Raw genomic sequence first — 13,445 nt, 5'->3', positions numbered from 1 at the left:
AAGAGGAAACTAGGAACCTGAAGTGTGGTCTCTTGATTCACAGACTGGCATCATAACTTCCATGGAATACACACCATTCTGTTGTTTAGGCACCTTCTCTCAGATCAAGGCCTGATATTTAAAATCTGTTTTCATTCAGAGATGTGTGGGTGCTATGGGAGGCATGCACTGCTGCTGCTGCAAGCTTTGTTAGACAGCATGCCACACAGCTAGTGTGGGGACAGCAGTGCTCTGAAGATGAGCACTGATGACTGCTTGGTCTGCTGCAACAAAAGCTCACTCTCACTTTCAGCTTCTCCTGTGCGCAGCTAGAGGTGGCCTTCAAATTGTCTCTCACTAATTAACCTCATTAAACTTCTCTGAGGAAGAGACAAATAATCTCATTTTACAGATTTTGTGGAGAAACTGAGGCCCTGACTGAGTAGGAATTTCCATACATTTAACTTAAGTGAGCAGGCAAGTGCATGGGATTTACAAGATGGAGGATATCAGGTTTTAGATTTTAAGCACACTTTGGATATGCTCTCATTATTAGACCATTTATTTCATCTCTAATGGTTGTCTGAAATAGAGCACGGCGCTCCTGCTTATCAAAATTCTTGAGCTGCTGTGGTCAGTAGCAAGTTATGGGTTTGTTTGATGTTTTTATCTTATTGTCTAAAGTTGGAGAATGTCAAAGTAAGATGTATAACAAGGCCATCTTATCTCTTGTACCTCCTTGCTGACTCAGCCCTACAACTCTATTCTTAGACTTCTGTGTTCTAATCTCCGCTGGCTGATTTCCCCCTATGTTTTAAAGTGTTTCTGTTGTAGCAGCTGTAGCCAAGACTGGTTTTATTGTGGAAGTGGAAAAGTACTGCCAGTCTAATGAGTGGAAATAGATGGTCCAAGCAGCTGTAGTGGAGGCACTCTTTTGTTAAAGGGGAATAACAACAGAAAGAGAGTATGGGGAAATATAGACTGTTTTTGGCAGCTTCAGTGAAAGAATAATGCTAAATACTATGCCAGTTTTGTTCTTCAGTGTAATTTCTTACTGCTTTCCTCTTTTTTCTTTTCATGGGACTCCTTAATGAAAGCTGTGTTTGCATACCTGGGTTTTATAACTATTTTATAAAATCTGTCTGTATTTCATGTGTGAAATACTAAATCTTGGATATAATGTCTGACAAAACAGCAAAGAAAAATCACCTTCATTGATGTCTGTTCATTAAGTCTGTAGAATTATATAAATTATGAGTGATGTTGGCTTTTTTTTTTTTAGATAACAGAGACTGGTACATTTTTGTAATTTTGTTATTCTCAAGCTTAGATAAAAAGTATCTTTATGGTTTACTAGTGGTTGTCAGTGAATTTCAGGATATTCTGTGGTATTTTTGTTGCAGGAAAGGGACAAGTTCTACTTGACACGCTGTGTTATATTGGAGTTACTGCAAGCACTCAAGTTGAAGTCGCCCTTACCAGACATGAATCTGCTGCTGTTGGTGCAGGTACAGGAAATTCTGATGTAATTCTCGTAGTGATCCTGTCTGGGCCCAGGTTCAGGAGTGGGGCAGAGGCTGAAGAACTGAGTCCAACATGGTTACAGAAAGTACCAGCAATGTCTGGGGAAGCAAGAACTTTTTATTGCAAATCCAGTTGCATTTGTATGCATTGGTGCATAGATTCAGGCTCCTACATTAAAATTTAAGAAACTAAATCTGGAATCCAAATTTCTAATAATGATAATGACCTGTGCATCACTGCTGATATATTGAAGATCACAGAATATATCTTGAGTTGGAAGGGACCCGGAAGGGTTGAGTCCATTGAGTTTTATATCATGTCCTGTTGGGGCAGCTGCCCCTGGTGCTGCCGTTTCTTTATATCCTAGCCTGAAACCCTGTCACCAGCTTGTGTGGGAAGGGCTGCTAGTGGATCATGGGTCACAACTCAGTTTCTGGCAGAAGGTTTGTCTCCAGTTCCTGAAGGCCATTTTCTTTTGACCTGTAGTTTTCCAGCAATGAATACATTGAAAATATTTCTGCTGCTTTCATTCTGTGGAGTCAAGCTACCCTTGGAAAATATGAGGAAATAAGATACAGGCATATGAAAACTTCTGCCTTCAAGAAGGCAAGTGTGGCACAGTTTGGCATCACAAGCCTGTCACCAAAACAATTTGCTGAAGTCTATAAAATGTAATCACAAGCACTGGGCTCATTGTTCCAATGAGATAACAATGATATGTTAGAAACTTAAACTTGGAAACTTAAAATTACAGGGACCAGCATAACAGCAGTTCATAAGGTCCAGGTGAGGTATTTATTACATAGATCTCCCATAATGCTCCCAGCATCACAGCTCCATTCATTCCTTCCCTTCTCATTATAGGTCAAAGCTTCACATAGCTTACTATGCACTCATTTTCTTTTGAGTACTGGTACATTACTCATAGTAAGTAAATTATTTCCAGTTGACAGAGAAATCACACTGACAAATGGAATAATATGGCAGTTAGGATAACTCTGAAAACAATTATTATGCCATCAGTGTTAGGGACAGAAGTTGGGAAGGGAAGAATAACATGGGGTTTTTTTCTTTTGATGCTTAAAATCCATTTAAGTTAAAAAGTACAAGTTTGTCTTTTTTTTTTTTTTGCTAATTATTATTAAACTCAAACTTACTTTTTTCAGTCCCAGTCAATACCATCAAATAACAACCACCAACCTCTTTCTGTCATACACCTGCAGTGATGCACCTTCATACCATGTACAGTGGTTTTTGTTGATTTGAACTGATTTTTCCTGTATTACAGAATAGACCAATTATTCTGCATTACTTCTATAATTCAGTCCTGTGACTACCCCAAAGCATGAAAATCCCCTAGTTTGGTCCTTCCTGAATTTGTCATTTGAGAATACCAACAGGCTATGTCAATTTTGGCAGTGGGGTTTAACTGATTTACACTTGTGCTTCCCATTGAGTCAATTGCCTGAGAGACCCAGTAAGCAAAACTCTCTTACATCACCTTATCTCATAAAGATAAAATGGTATTTGCCTGGGTTTTCCTCCTAGAACTGTTCCCATATGCTGTATTCACTTTGGGATGTATTCATACCTTACACAACAGCATCTAATGTGGATATAAATGTCTTTTATGATGTCTCTCTTTCAGAGGCTGATGAAGTGATTCATATTTCCTGCCATCCAAAGCAGCCAGCTTCTGTTTTTATGCAGTCAGTGGTGAAGAATAGAGGTTGTATTCAGACCATCTGCCATAGATGCCTACTGGAGGCATGATGACTGCTTCTCCCATTGACTGTAAATTGGCAGCTCTCAGTAGTATGTGGTCTGAATCACTCAACAGCCTCTGGAATTGCAACACCATAGTAACCACTAAGCCCATCTTAAGCACCACTGTAATTTAAGAAATCTACCAGTAAAAATGCATATGTCTCTTTATTTTTTAAATATTCTCTGCTGCCATTAATAGAATTAAGGGATTGGTTCACCTCTTTACCACACAAAGCCACCAGGCTATTAATTCAAATTGTACGCTTTTGAATGAATAAAGACATAGCAGAGTTAACACAGCACCAAACGGAAATGGTTTTAATTTCCAGCAGTCATTTCTCCATGGACATGTTAGCCTGTATGCAAGATTCTATACAGACAGTGCACACAGAATACAGATTCTGTCAAACTGCTCCAGATAACAAAGGAGCTATGAGCACTTTAATTTAATGATAGATCAGTCGTGGGCTGACTAACAAAGGACTTCCTAGAAAGGTACATTTGACACCCACGTTTATCCAGATTACATAGTGCCATCAGCGTCACTGGTGACATTAAGGCTAAGATGAGAGCTAACTTTGTCCCACTTTACAAAGAATAAGAATTTTTAACCAGATCACTCCAATCTTTGCATAGGTGTTGTGGATGATAAAGGGCACATTAAGACTTCTTGATTTGTCCTAGCAAAGGAAAGCCATCATGTACATGCTGCTGTTCCATGGGTTTCCATAGGAACTGCTTCTTCACACAGCATTTCGTTTCCCAGTACTTTTCTCCTGCTCACATTTCATCAGCACACATCTTTAGGATTTCCATTGACTTCAAATTGTACTGGTGTCTCTTTGGAATTTGCTTTTTCAGTCAGTCTCTAAGAGTCAATGTACTTGGTCTGTTCTGTTGTAAAGCTTATGGAAGTGTAAGAGTAAATTCTAGGGCTGTAAAGGATATTTTGAAATACTTTCATGGAGAGCAGTCAGTCACTGAGAGTTCTGCTAACATGCATGCTTTAGACAACCATAAAATACAGTAGTCAATATCTGTCTCCGTTTCTGAAAGTACTAGGGTATCAATTTTTTAATCAGAAGGAAGATTAAGGCTTAGACCTTAGTTGACAGTTATTTTCTGTCTGCTCTTTCTTAGAAAGTTACGTTGCATCACTATGGACAAAAATTTTTCAAGTGCAGATATAATGTTAGGACAAGAAGTTGTAGGAACAAACAAATAATTTGCAGGGTGTCCAATGCATTATTGAAGCTTATAATGATTAAATAACAGAACTAGCAAGTTTAATGTATGAATGATGTGGAGTTTGGAGATTTTAGGTCAAGGAATTTCTTGAAACAAAAAGATTCCAAGGAATCCCTTGGAAACAAAAAGAAACAAGAAAAAAGGTAAAATAAAAGCATAGGAAAAGCAATGAGGGATATTCTACTGGAGTAGCATGACACTGATCATGTCTCAGAAACAGCTTGTTTATGTTGTATGGTGCAGAAACTATATCGCACCATCCTAGTATGTTGGCAACTTCAAAACTCTTCATATAATTAATGTAGAACTTCAGTGACATGTTGTAATATCACAGTGAAGAATATGGCACCCTGCCTTATCCTTCTCTATCATGGTTCACTCTATAATGAGAAAAATGTTTGATAAATGGAAGACATAGCAAATATATATTTTTTTCATAAAGAAAGTCTGATTTGTTACGTAATATTCTTCAAATTGCTTCTGTACTGCATATGTGTTAATTAAGCACATTAAAGTCAGATTTTTTTTCAAGAAAATTATCTCATTTATAATGGTGAGTTAAGTAGGTTGTTTATAAAGAGATCTCTAAAGGCAAATGAATAAAAGCAAGAAGAGATCTGAACTGATTTTAATGAAGTAATGAATAAATTATTAGTGTCTTCAGGTTCCTCAAAAAATAATTTAAAATAACTTATCTTTAATTCCTTCTTAGTTTGTTTGTGCAGATGCTGGAACAAAACTAGCTGAGTCAACAATCCTACATAAACAGATGATTGCCTCAATGCCTGGAGTAAGTACTAAACCAAAATCCATTTCTTAGTTCTGTTGTTCTGATTTTTAAAAAAATACATCTTATTCAGCTTGCTTTGCTTCTTTTTAATGCTCTTTCCTTTGCATTTCTTCTGATTGGCAAGATGGATTACAGGCAAGGTTGAGATGCTTCATTGTTTTTATTAACAGTGGAAAAGTTCTGAATTTGATGTTGCTTCCCTTGCTTTCACTGATAACCTTTAGTCATGTGACTGACTTCAGTGGAACCTGTGCTCAGAAAGACAAATCAAAGATCTGCAGTTCTCAGTGGGGAGCAGACCAGCTGAATGCATCAAAAAATGGTAGCAGGACGGAAAGCTACAAGCCTCCACTCTCACAAAAGATTATCTTATTAAAGAAGGGAGTTAATGGTATTTTTCTAGTAATGTGTAAGTCATTCATCTATATCCTGCTGATGAGTGTAGCTAAATTACAAGTACTCCTTGCCTGGGCACTGAATGTGCACGTGATGAGTATGGGAGGAAGTATCACAATGGGAGGTCTTGACTTGTTCCATGGCACATGTGACTGAGTAGCCAAGCAGATGGAAGAGGGTTAGCCAAGGTTTGCTTTACAGGCTTAGTGAGGAAAACTTGTTTCCCTTTGTGTGTGTCAGCTTTAGGGATGATTAAATAGGATCTTTCCCATGTATCTTCTGAAATGCGTGATTTTTAAAATGCCAATCTTTAATAATACCTTTCCTCCCAACAGGATATTTTAATTTATACTTGCTTTGAATAGACTAATACTGGTGTTACAAGGTGTGATAGGAGCATGATCATTTCAGAAGAAACCATAGAAAATTAGGCTGCCTACTGCTTGCATGAAACGGAATAGGTTGTTAGAGAGAAGTCTTGTGCAACTGAGCATTTATTTTCAGAGACTGGAGTGTAGTCTCTTTCTTAATTCTGTTATTCAATATTCTAGAACCCAGGTTGAATCCTTAGTGCACATAAACTGGATGGAAGATATATTGACAGGGTTCCCAACCATATTTTACTGCTTTTTATTCTGTCATGGAAACTGAACAACATTTGAAAAGCCAGGAGGTGACATAGTAAGGGAACATACAAAAATGAGGAGTGCCCAGGTCAGTTGTTTTAAATATAGAATTCTAGCAGTTTTTCTGATTTCAGCCACTAAAACTCAACTGTGGCTTAATAATTCTGTGACTAAAACTAAATCTAGTTCATTTGAATGCTCAGATAGGATAATCAGCTTGTATGCTTCAAAGTGCAGGTAATCAAAAAGAGGTCAAAGAACAGTAGTTTTCTTCTGTAAACTTTACTGCAGAGCTCTGCCCTGAGCCTATGACTTGGGATAAAGTAGATTTTGGTGACTTCAAAAAGATATCTGATTTAATAATGTGATCATTTAGCCTCAAAAGTTAAGCATTTCTTTTACTTGACCCCTAAGAATGAGGCATCTATAATTCCTGTTGAATTCAGGTAGCATTTTCTTCACCTCAGACTATTAACATATAAACAGAGGTTTATGTGATACCTAGTGGGTTGGTAGCATCACCTTTGGAAAGCTTCCCTGCAGGGCTCTCTGATCTATTCAAAGCCCTTATTTAATCTGACAGCTTTCTTCTGTTGACTGCTTTATGCACCTCGGGCTCATCTTGTGCTTGCTAAGGGCCAGATTCACATTTCTCACTATTCTAGGAAAAGGATTATGAAAATCTGTGGTGCACAAAAACAGCAAGCACCACATTGAGTCCCTTTGTTTTCCCTTTGAGGTTGTTTTTGCTCTGGCACAGGTGGCTTCTCAGTAAGCTTATACCTTTATGATCTTACTGGAACACTGCATAACTTAAGTGCCATTAAAATGCTGTATTTTGAATGCTTTTTCTTCAGGAATATACAGGAAATATTCATCAGTTTTGCGTAAAGGAAAAAACATAACACATTTCAGTGATGTTCATTTTAGTGATGTTTACACATAAAAGACCTGAAGTTTTTCCATTGTGATTAATGTGAAAAAAGGACATCTGTGCCTGTGACTGAATTTTGTTTTCTTTGATTGTAACTGATTGGTTCTAATTGCAGAAATGCTCAGCTGCTTGAAAAACCGAGCTGTTCAATTCTCATGAGTTTTAAGACTTTGATTCTGGACCACTGTAAATTTCAGGATGACATACCAGAATATTCTTGAAAGTTTCATCAGTGGATCTTTTATTGCTGTCATAGATAAGAATACTTTATGATGCATGAAGAAATTACAGCAGCTCGGCTATCTTCTCATACTATAATCAGATAAGAGGAGATAATACAGTGAGAAGAAGAACATCAAAGAATACCTATTCCTAATGATTTTAACTAAAAAGGAAAATAAAGAATTTGAGACAGATTAATTGTATTCTGGTGAAGCAAAACCCAGTATATTAACTTATTTCTTTTATGTTTTAGTGTGGAACAGCAGCAATGGAATGCATGAGGCAGTATGTTGGGGAAGTGCTGGATTTCATTGCAGATATGCATACCTTAACCAAATTGAAGGTTGGTTCTGGCATATACTGATCTAAACTGTATGAGTTTTTTTGACAAAAATATGTTTTCTGTAAGGAACCTGCCTGGGAGACACAGTAGGAAGTATTTGAGGGTGACTGACAGGTTTTTTTTCTTTCTCTTGTAAAAAAAATATTAGTGCTGTTATAGATTAGAGACTTCTGTGGCATCAGTAAAAAGTAGCTTATGTGATGTTGAAATGGAGGCTGATTCTAATATCATGAGCACATAATAAAAATGCAGGCATGATTTTTCTGAAATATTGATGATAAGAAAATGTCATACCAAAGTCACTGTGAGAAGTAGTTGTGTTTAATATAACCCAGGGAAACATAAAACTCCCTGCCTCTACAACTAAGTACAGTCCTGTGGAGGAATCCTGTGTCTTATATAGATAACAAACAGACTCTTAAATTTATTGGAAGTTCAGAGGTAATTAAAATGCAGTAATTGACCTAAAAAAAGGCGTGTCGTTTTTCTAATGGATGCTGTTGTTCTCATTGTCAGGTTATATTCTTTAGAAAAACCAAATAGCTTTAATGGCTGTAGTCCAAACTGCATTTTGGTTTCTTTATATTAGTTGGATGACAAATTTTTAAGAGGAGTGATAGGAAAGTACTTCTGCTAACATAAAATATTTTATTTAGGAATGCATTTCATACAAAGATCCTAGTAATCATTAGCTAATCAAAACCTAAAATTATTGCTTCATGGAGGAACTTCATGTCCCTATTAAATTTCCGACAGAATGGAAATCTCTAAAATGTTTTGAAAAATAAGTAGCCTAAGTAACATTGCTGCTCTGAAGCTCATTTGTCAAGCAGTGAGATGAGAATTTTTACCCTACTAGTTTCTCATACACTCACTTGTTCACTGTCCCTCTGGCCCCTCAAACCCACCTTGTGCCCCAGAGGGGAACCATATTGCATGTTAATAATACTTAACACAAAGGAAGAATCCCAGCTAAACTGAAACTTGTGTCTTGAAACTCTCTGTAACTTTGTTTTACTGGACAAAATATTCCCTTTCTTAAATTCTTATCCTGTTGGCCATGAATTCCTTTGAATTAAAGAAAATAGTCTAAGGGAAGCAGCCTGTTATGCTGGAGTAGAAATTTACTTCAAAGCACAAAGTAATTAATCATTTGAAGTTGAATTGGATTGCCTTCCCACTCTATCCTCTTAAGTTATTCACCCATTTCTGTTAAAGTTCAGAACTGCTTTCAGAATAGGTAGCAAATGAATCATAAGTGAAGCAAGAGATACATCTGGTATGCTAGTTCCACAGGAAAAAAAATTAGCTTACCTGAAACCAGGAATGGGGAAAATTTGTTTATACTTGCAAGTATCCTCTCTCCTGTGTAAATGTTTCTGTAGAAAACTTTCTGTCATTTGGACTTTCTCCTTCTGCTCACCTCCCTTGAGCTGTAGTCTGATTTTTAGAATTTTTCTTACAGTGCTGAAGTCTGGTGATTATTTCTTATCCTCAGTGGGACTATTTGTTTTTAAAAATTTTATATATGGATATAGGTAGAACATGAACTAAAACTTTACCTAGTTTTTCCCTTTCATGTTTTGAAATGGGACGAGAAGCTTCCCAAATCAGTCTTCTGGCCATTTAAAACTAAGTCAGAAATTCCATGTTGTTTTGATTTAGCCATGTAATGCAGCAATCTGAGGACAAATTAGCTTAATAGGAGAGTCAAATATAACCATAATTTTATGTATTGCAAACAATAAGCTTTTCTGTCTTATAAAATTAAAAGGCAGTTTTTATTTAAAGAAACTTTGTGGTTTCAACATGTTTGAGAAAATATTTTTAAGCATTTCTAAGTTTACAAATAGTCAGAACTTCAAACAAATTCACAGCATCTAGATTCAAATTCTTGCAAGTTCATGTAATATATTTACATTGCTTGAGTTTTATAACAGAAGTGTTATAAAACTCCCTAGAAAATGAGTCCTAAGACCATTTGGTTGTACAATTTCTTGCAAGTGTGCATTATCAGCAGCATTTGGGGTTATAGTTAACAAAGAATCCTATATGATTTATAGGATCAGTAACAATCCTAACAGCAGAAGGTGATTTTCAAATGTTGGTTTTAAAATTTGGAAATTTTTACTCTCTGTAGGAATTCAGAGAACAGACCTGGTTGGAGTTGTTTATTTATATCCAATGTTTTCTTTGACATATCCAAGAATAATTTTTTTGAAAGAGGCTAATTATTTTCAGTCCTGTATATTAGGAACTACTGCACTATAAAAAAGGTATAAATGTTAATTCTCAAGATAATCTGATTTCAGTGTACTGTTTCTATTCAGTTTGTTATGGTTTCCTTTTCCCTTTGAGATAACATCTTAATTGGTAAAGCTTGGCAGGATTTTCTTTAGAAAATTTCACCATTTTTGAAGATTTATAATGTATCTGCCTTCATAACTGTCTATCCTTTTAACCTGTCTGTATAACAAAGTCATTAAACATTCATGCTGGTACCTAGGGGTTTTTCCCTTCAAAGAGATTTAAGTAAGTGCAATTTGAGAGTGTAAGTTTCTGTGGTTGGATACTTATCTGGTACAAAAATATTATTGGTTCACTGATTTTTATCCTGTTATAATAATTGGATAACTGATGACCTGATTTTCTTGTGCAAAGCATATGGCTCTCCTTTTAAGCAAGCAACTGCAGTCAGCATGTGTTCTGTTACAGTCTAGTACGAGAAGGTAATGCAAAGTTAGCTGAATAGAAATACAGAAGTATCCCAAGAAGCAGCAATGAAATATCCCTAAAACTGCAAAGCAGAATAAATTATCTTTACAAGCATAAATATTTGAATGTTTCTTGGTGAGAGGTCTGGCCATTTTATTGCCAGAGCTTAAAGGCATTTGTAACTGAATAGTGCAGTATAGCTGACTAGTGCAATATAGACATATTGCTGGAGAATAACTGAGAGCTTCTTTCTGAACATGTAAATGGGATATTGCACATGGAAGGCAATTCCTGCCCAGATGCTATCTTGTTAAATGGTTAGATTATTTCATTTTTACCTAACATCTCTGGATATGCAAGCATTAGTTTGTATTTATCAGCTGTTGAGTTTACTGATACAAAAGCTGCCTATACATTTTGCCCAATTTATATTATGCCTTTATATTATTATATTATGGCTTCTTTGAATTGTGGCCCTCTGTGGAAAGATCTGCATCATACTGGTGTTACTAATATAGGGATTGGAGAATTTTAAAAAATCTGAGCTTTGTTTTGTAGACACAGTTTGTAAAATTTCTGAGCTTTGTTTTGTAGACGCAATTAGAGATGGTGGGAAGGAATTGAAGGGAAGTGAAATAGAATATGCTGGGTTTTGGAAGAATTTAGTTCAAGCAAAATATTCTTTTTGGGTGGGTAGGAAATCAGATCTTTGCCTTGCAGAGTCACATGAAGACTTGTTCTCAGCCACTGCATGAGGACACCTTTGGTGGACATCTGAAAGTTGGTTTAGCTCAGATTGCTGCTATGGAAATCACCCGGGGGAACCACAGGGACAACAAAGCTGTGATCCGGTACTTGCCTTGGCTCTACCATCCTCCTTCAGCAATGCAGCAAGGGTGAGAACACTTTTACACAAAATGGAATAATAAAATGAGTTGGAAATCTTCACAAAATTGTTTCTATTGCCAGATTCTATAGATAAGACCCACACTAGGAAATGGTGGCAGTGGGACATTGAAACAGCTGCTCAGCAGCTCCCTGATCCTTAACTGAGGAGTTTGTCAATATAATATTTAAAGTACATGCCAAAAGGATAGTGGAGGTAACTCCAGCGGCTTGACTGGAGTAACACTGGAAATTAACTTGATTTTTGGTCTAGGTGCAGACAGTGAAAAGCACACAGGCACTTGATCAGTCCTAGAATTACAGAAAATATTCTCTGAATTATAGACAATACAACAGGAAATGGCCATTGAAATTGTGGAGCACAAATGAGTGAGAACTAAAGTGTAGGCCTACTGATGTATGATAAACTACTAAGTTCACCTGGCTACAGTTAAATGAGAGAAATCCTGCTCAAGACATGTTTTCTGTCCCTTTTCACTGAGAGAAATCCTGATTTACAGTGTTTTATTTTCTAAAAAAAGGAGAGTACTGTCCCTTGTGTTACAGTGACAACAAGTGACCTGTTTTGAGTGTAGTCAACTGGACTATGTTTAAACAAACCTCTGTTCCTGTCCCAGTTTTGTCCCAGACTAACTGTCCAGGATTCTGGGGACTAAGGTGTTTAGACTCCAGTCCTTTTAGATCCATCTGCATATGTGGAGAATACCTGCTTTAGGAGTGCTTAAATCCTTGCATTTTAGTTTCTTACATGTTGAAAAAAAAAAAAAGGAACACATGTTTTGAATTGAAAGAAATGAGTTACTTTAAGATTGTATAGGGACTTGAGGAAGAGCATTGTATCAGATTTTATTAAAAACCAAAAATTAATGGAATGTCTCATGGGTAATATGAGTCTTTGACAATGACAGCAAATTAGAAACTAAAACCAGCAGGGGAGTGGCCTAGTAAATAGTGATTTATTGATGGAAAAACAATTATTTTCTTCCTGTGCCTATGAATTCAAATGAGTATTTAGTCAGCAAAGGGACAGACAAGCAGCAAAGGGACAGACAAGATGGCACCAGTAAAGGGCTCTTCCTTTTTAGATTATCTAGGCACACTGCTTTGCAATTAGACACTGCACTAGACAGTTGAAAAATACTTAAGTGTCACAAAAAAGCATAGTCCCTGCCCTCAAAAACACAATCCAAATGTGCAAGGAGATGCCCAAGAACACAGAAATTAACTCTGCTTTACCAGTGGAGAGGTGGAACACAGTGGAGGTGAGGCAGCTGCCTGGTGTCCAGGGGAGCTGAGAGGAGCATTTCCACTTGGGCAATCCTTCCCATCTGATATCTGTGTAAAAAACTCATTCTGTATGGGAGCAATGAATCTGTGAATGTTTTAACCTTTTGTAGAGACTGTTTTTTAGACCCACCAAATAGGTTCTATTGGACTTGTATGTGGTATGTCAAGGCCACCAAGATCTGTGTGGTTGGAATCTTCCCAATGATCTGTGTCTCCAGCACACTGAGACTGCATCTGCCAAATGTGCATAAGGAGACTCCATATTTTGGGGAAAGCCAGAAAACTTAGTATCATTGTAAAATCTGCTCTTTCTTGACAGGCCCAAAGAGTTCATAGAATGTGTCTCACACATTCGTTTGCTGTCCTGGCTACTTCTGGGGTCTCTGACACACAATGTTGTCTGTCCAAATTCTCCATCATCTTGCATGCCTATTCCACTGGATGCAGGTTCACAAATTGCTGACCACCTTATTGTTATTCTGATTGGGTTTCCAGAGCAATCAAAGGTAAGGGATTATGTGTTTTAAGTAGAGATGTGTTTTGTATTGGCCTTTTTGCAAACATTTCTTTTTAGTAAGGTAAAAGGAGGGGTAAAAGCTTAATAAAACCCAGGACCGAGGGAAAGAAATCTCTGTACAGTTTTTCTTACATGCCTAGAAGACTGATGAAATTAGTACACTTAAGTTTGAGGTTTGGCTATTTCAAAAT

General features: G+C 36.9%; 1 protein-coding gene across 5 annotated transcripts in view; it reads left to right on the top strand.

The window, feature by feature from the left end:
• UNC79 (unc-79 homolog, NALCN channel complex subunit) overlaps positions 1-13,445 on the top strand; it is a 108,531-nt gene that overhangs the window by 85,941 nt on the left and 9,145 nt on the right. For all 5 annotated transcript variants that reach the window (XM_064713857.1, XM_064713859.1, XM_064713858.1 and 2 more), the window contains 5 exons: positions 1,383-1,487; positions 5,231-5,308; positions 7,740-7,829; positions 11,265-11,440; positions 13,057-13,243. In XM_064713857.1, the coding sequence (XP_064569927.1) occupies positions 1,383-1,487; positions 5,231-5,308; positions 7,740-7,829; positions 11,265-11,440; positions 13,057-13,243 (636 nt within the window). The remainder of the gene's footprint in view (positions 1-1,382; positions 1,488-5,230; positions 5,309-7,739; positions 7,830-11,264; positions 11,441-13,056; positions 13,244-13,445) is intronic.

The sequence above is a fragment of the Zonotrichia leucophrys genome, chromosome 5 (assembly GCF_028769735.1).
Source record: "Zonotrichia leucophrys gambelii isolate GWCS_2022_RI chromosome 5, RI_Zleu_2.0, whole genome shotgun sequence".
Lineage (NCBI taxonomy): Eukaryota > Metazoa > Chordata > Aves > Passeriformes > Passerellidae > Zonotrichia > Zonotrichia leucophrys.
This window is presented reverse-complemented; position numbering and strand designations above follow the sequence as displayed.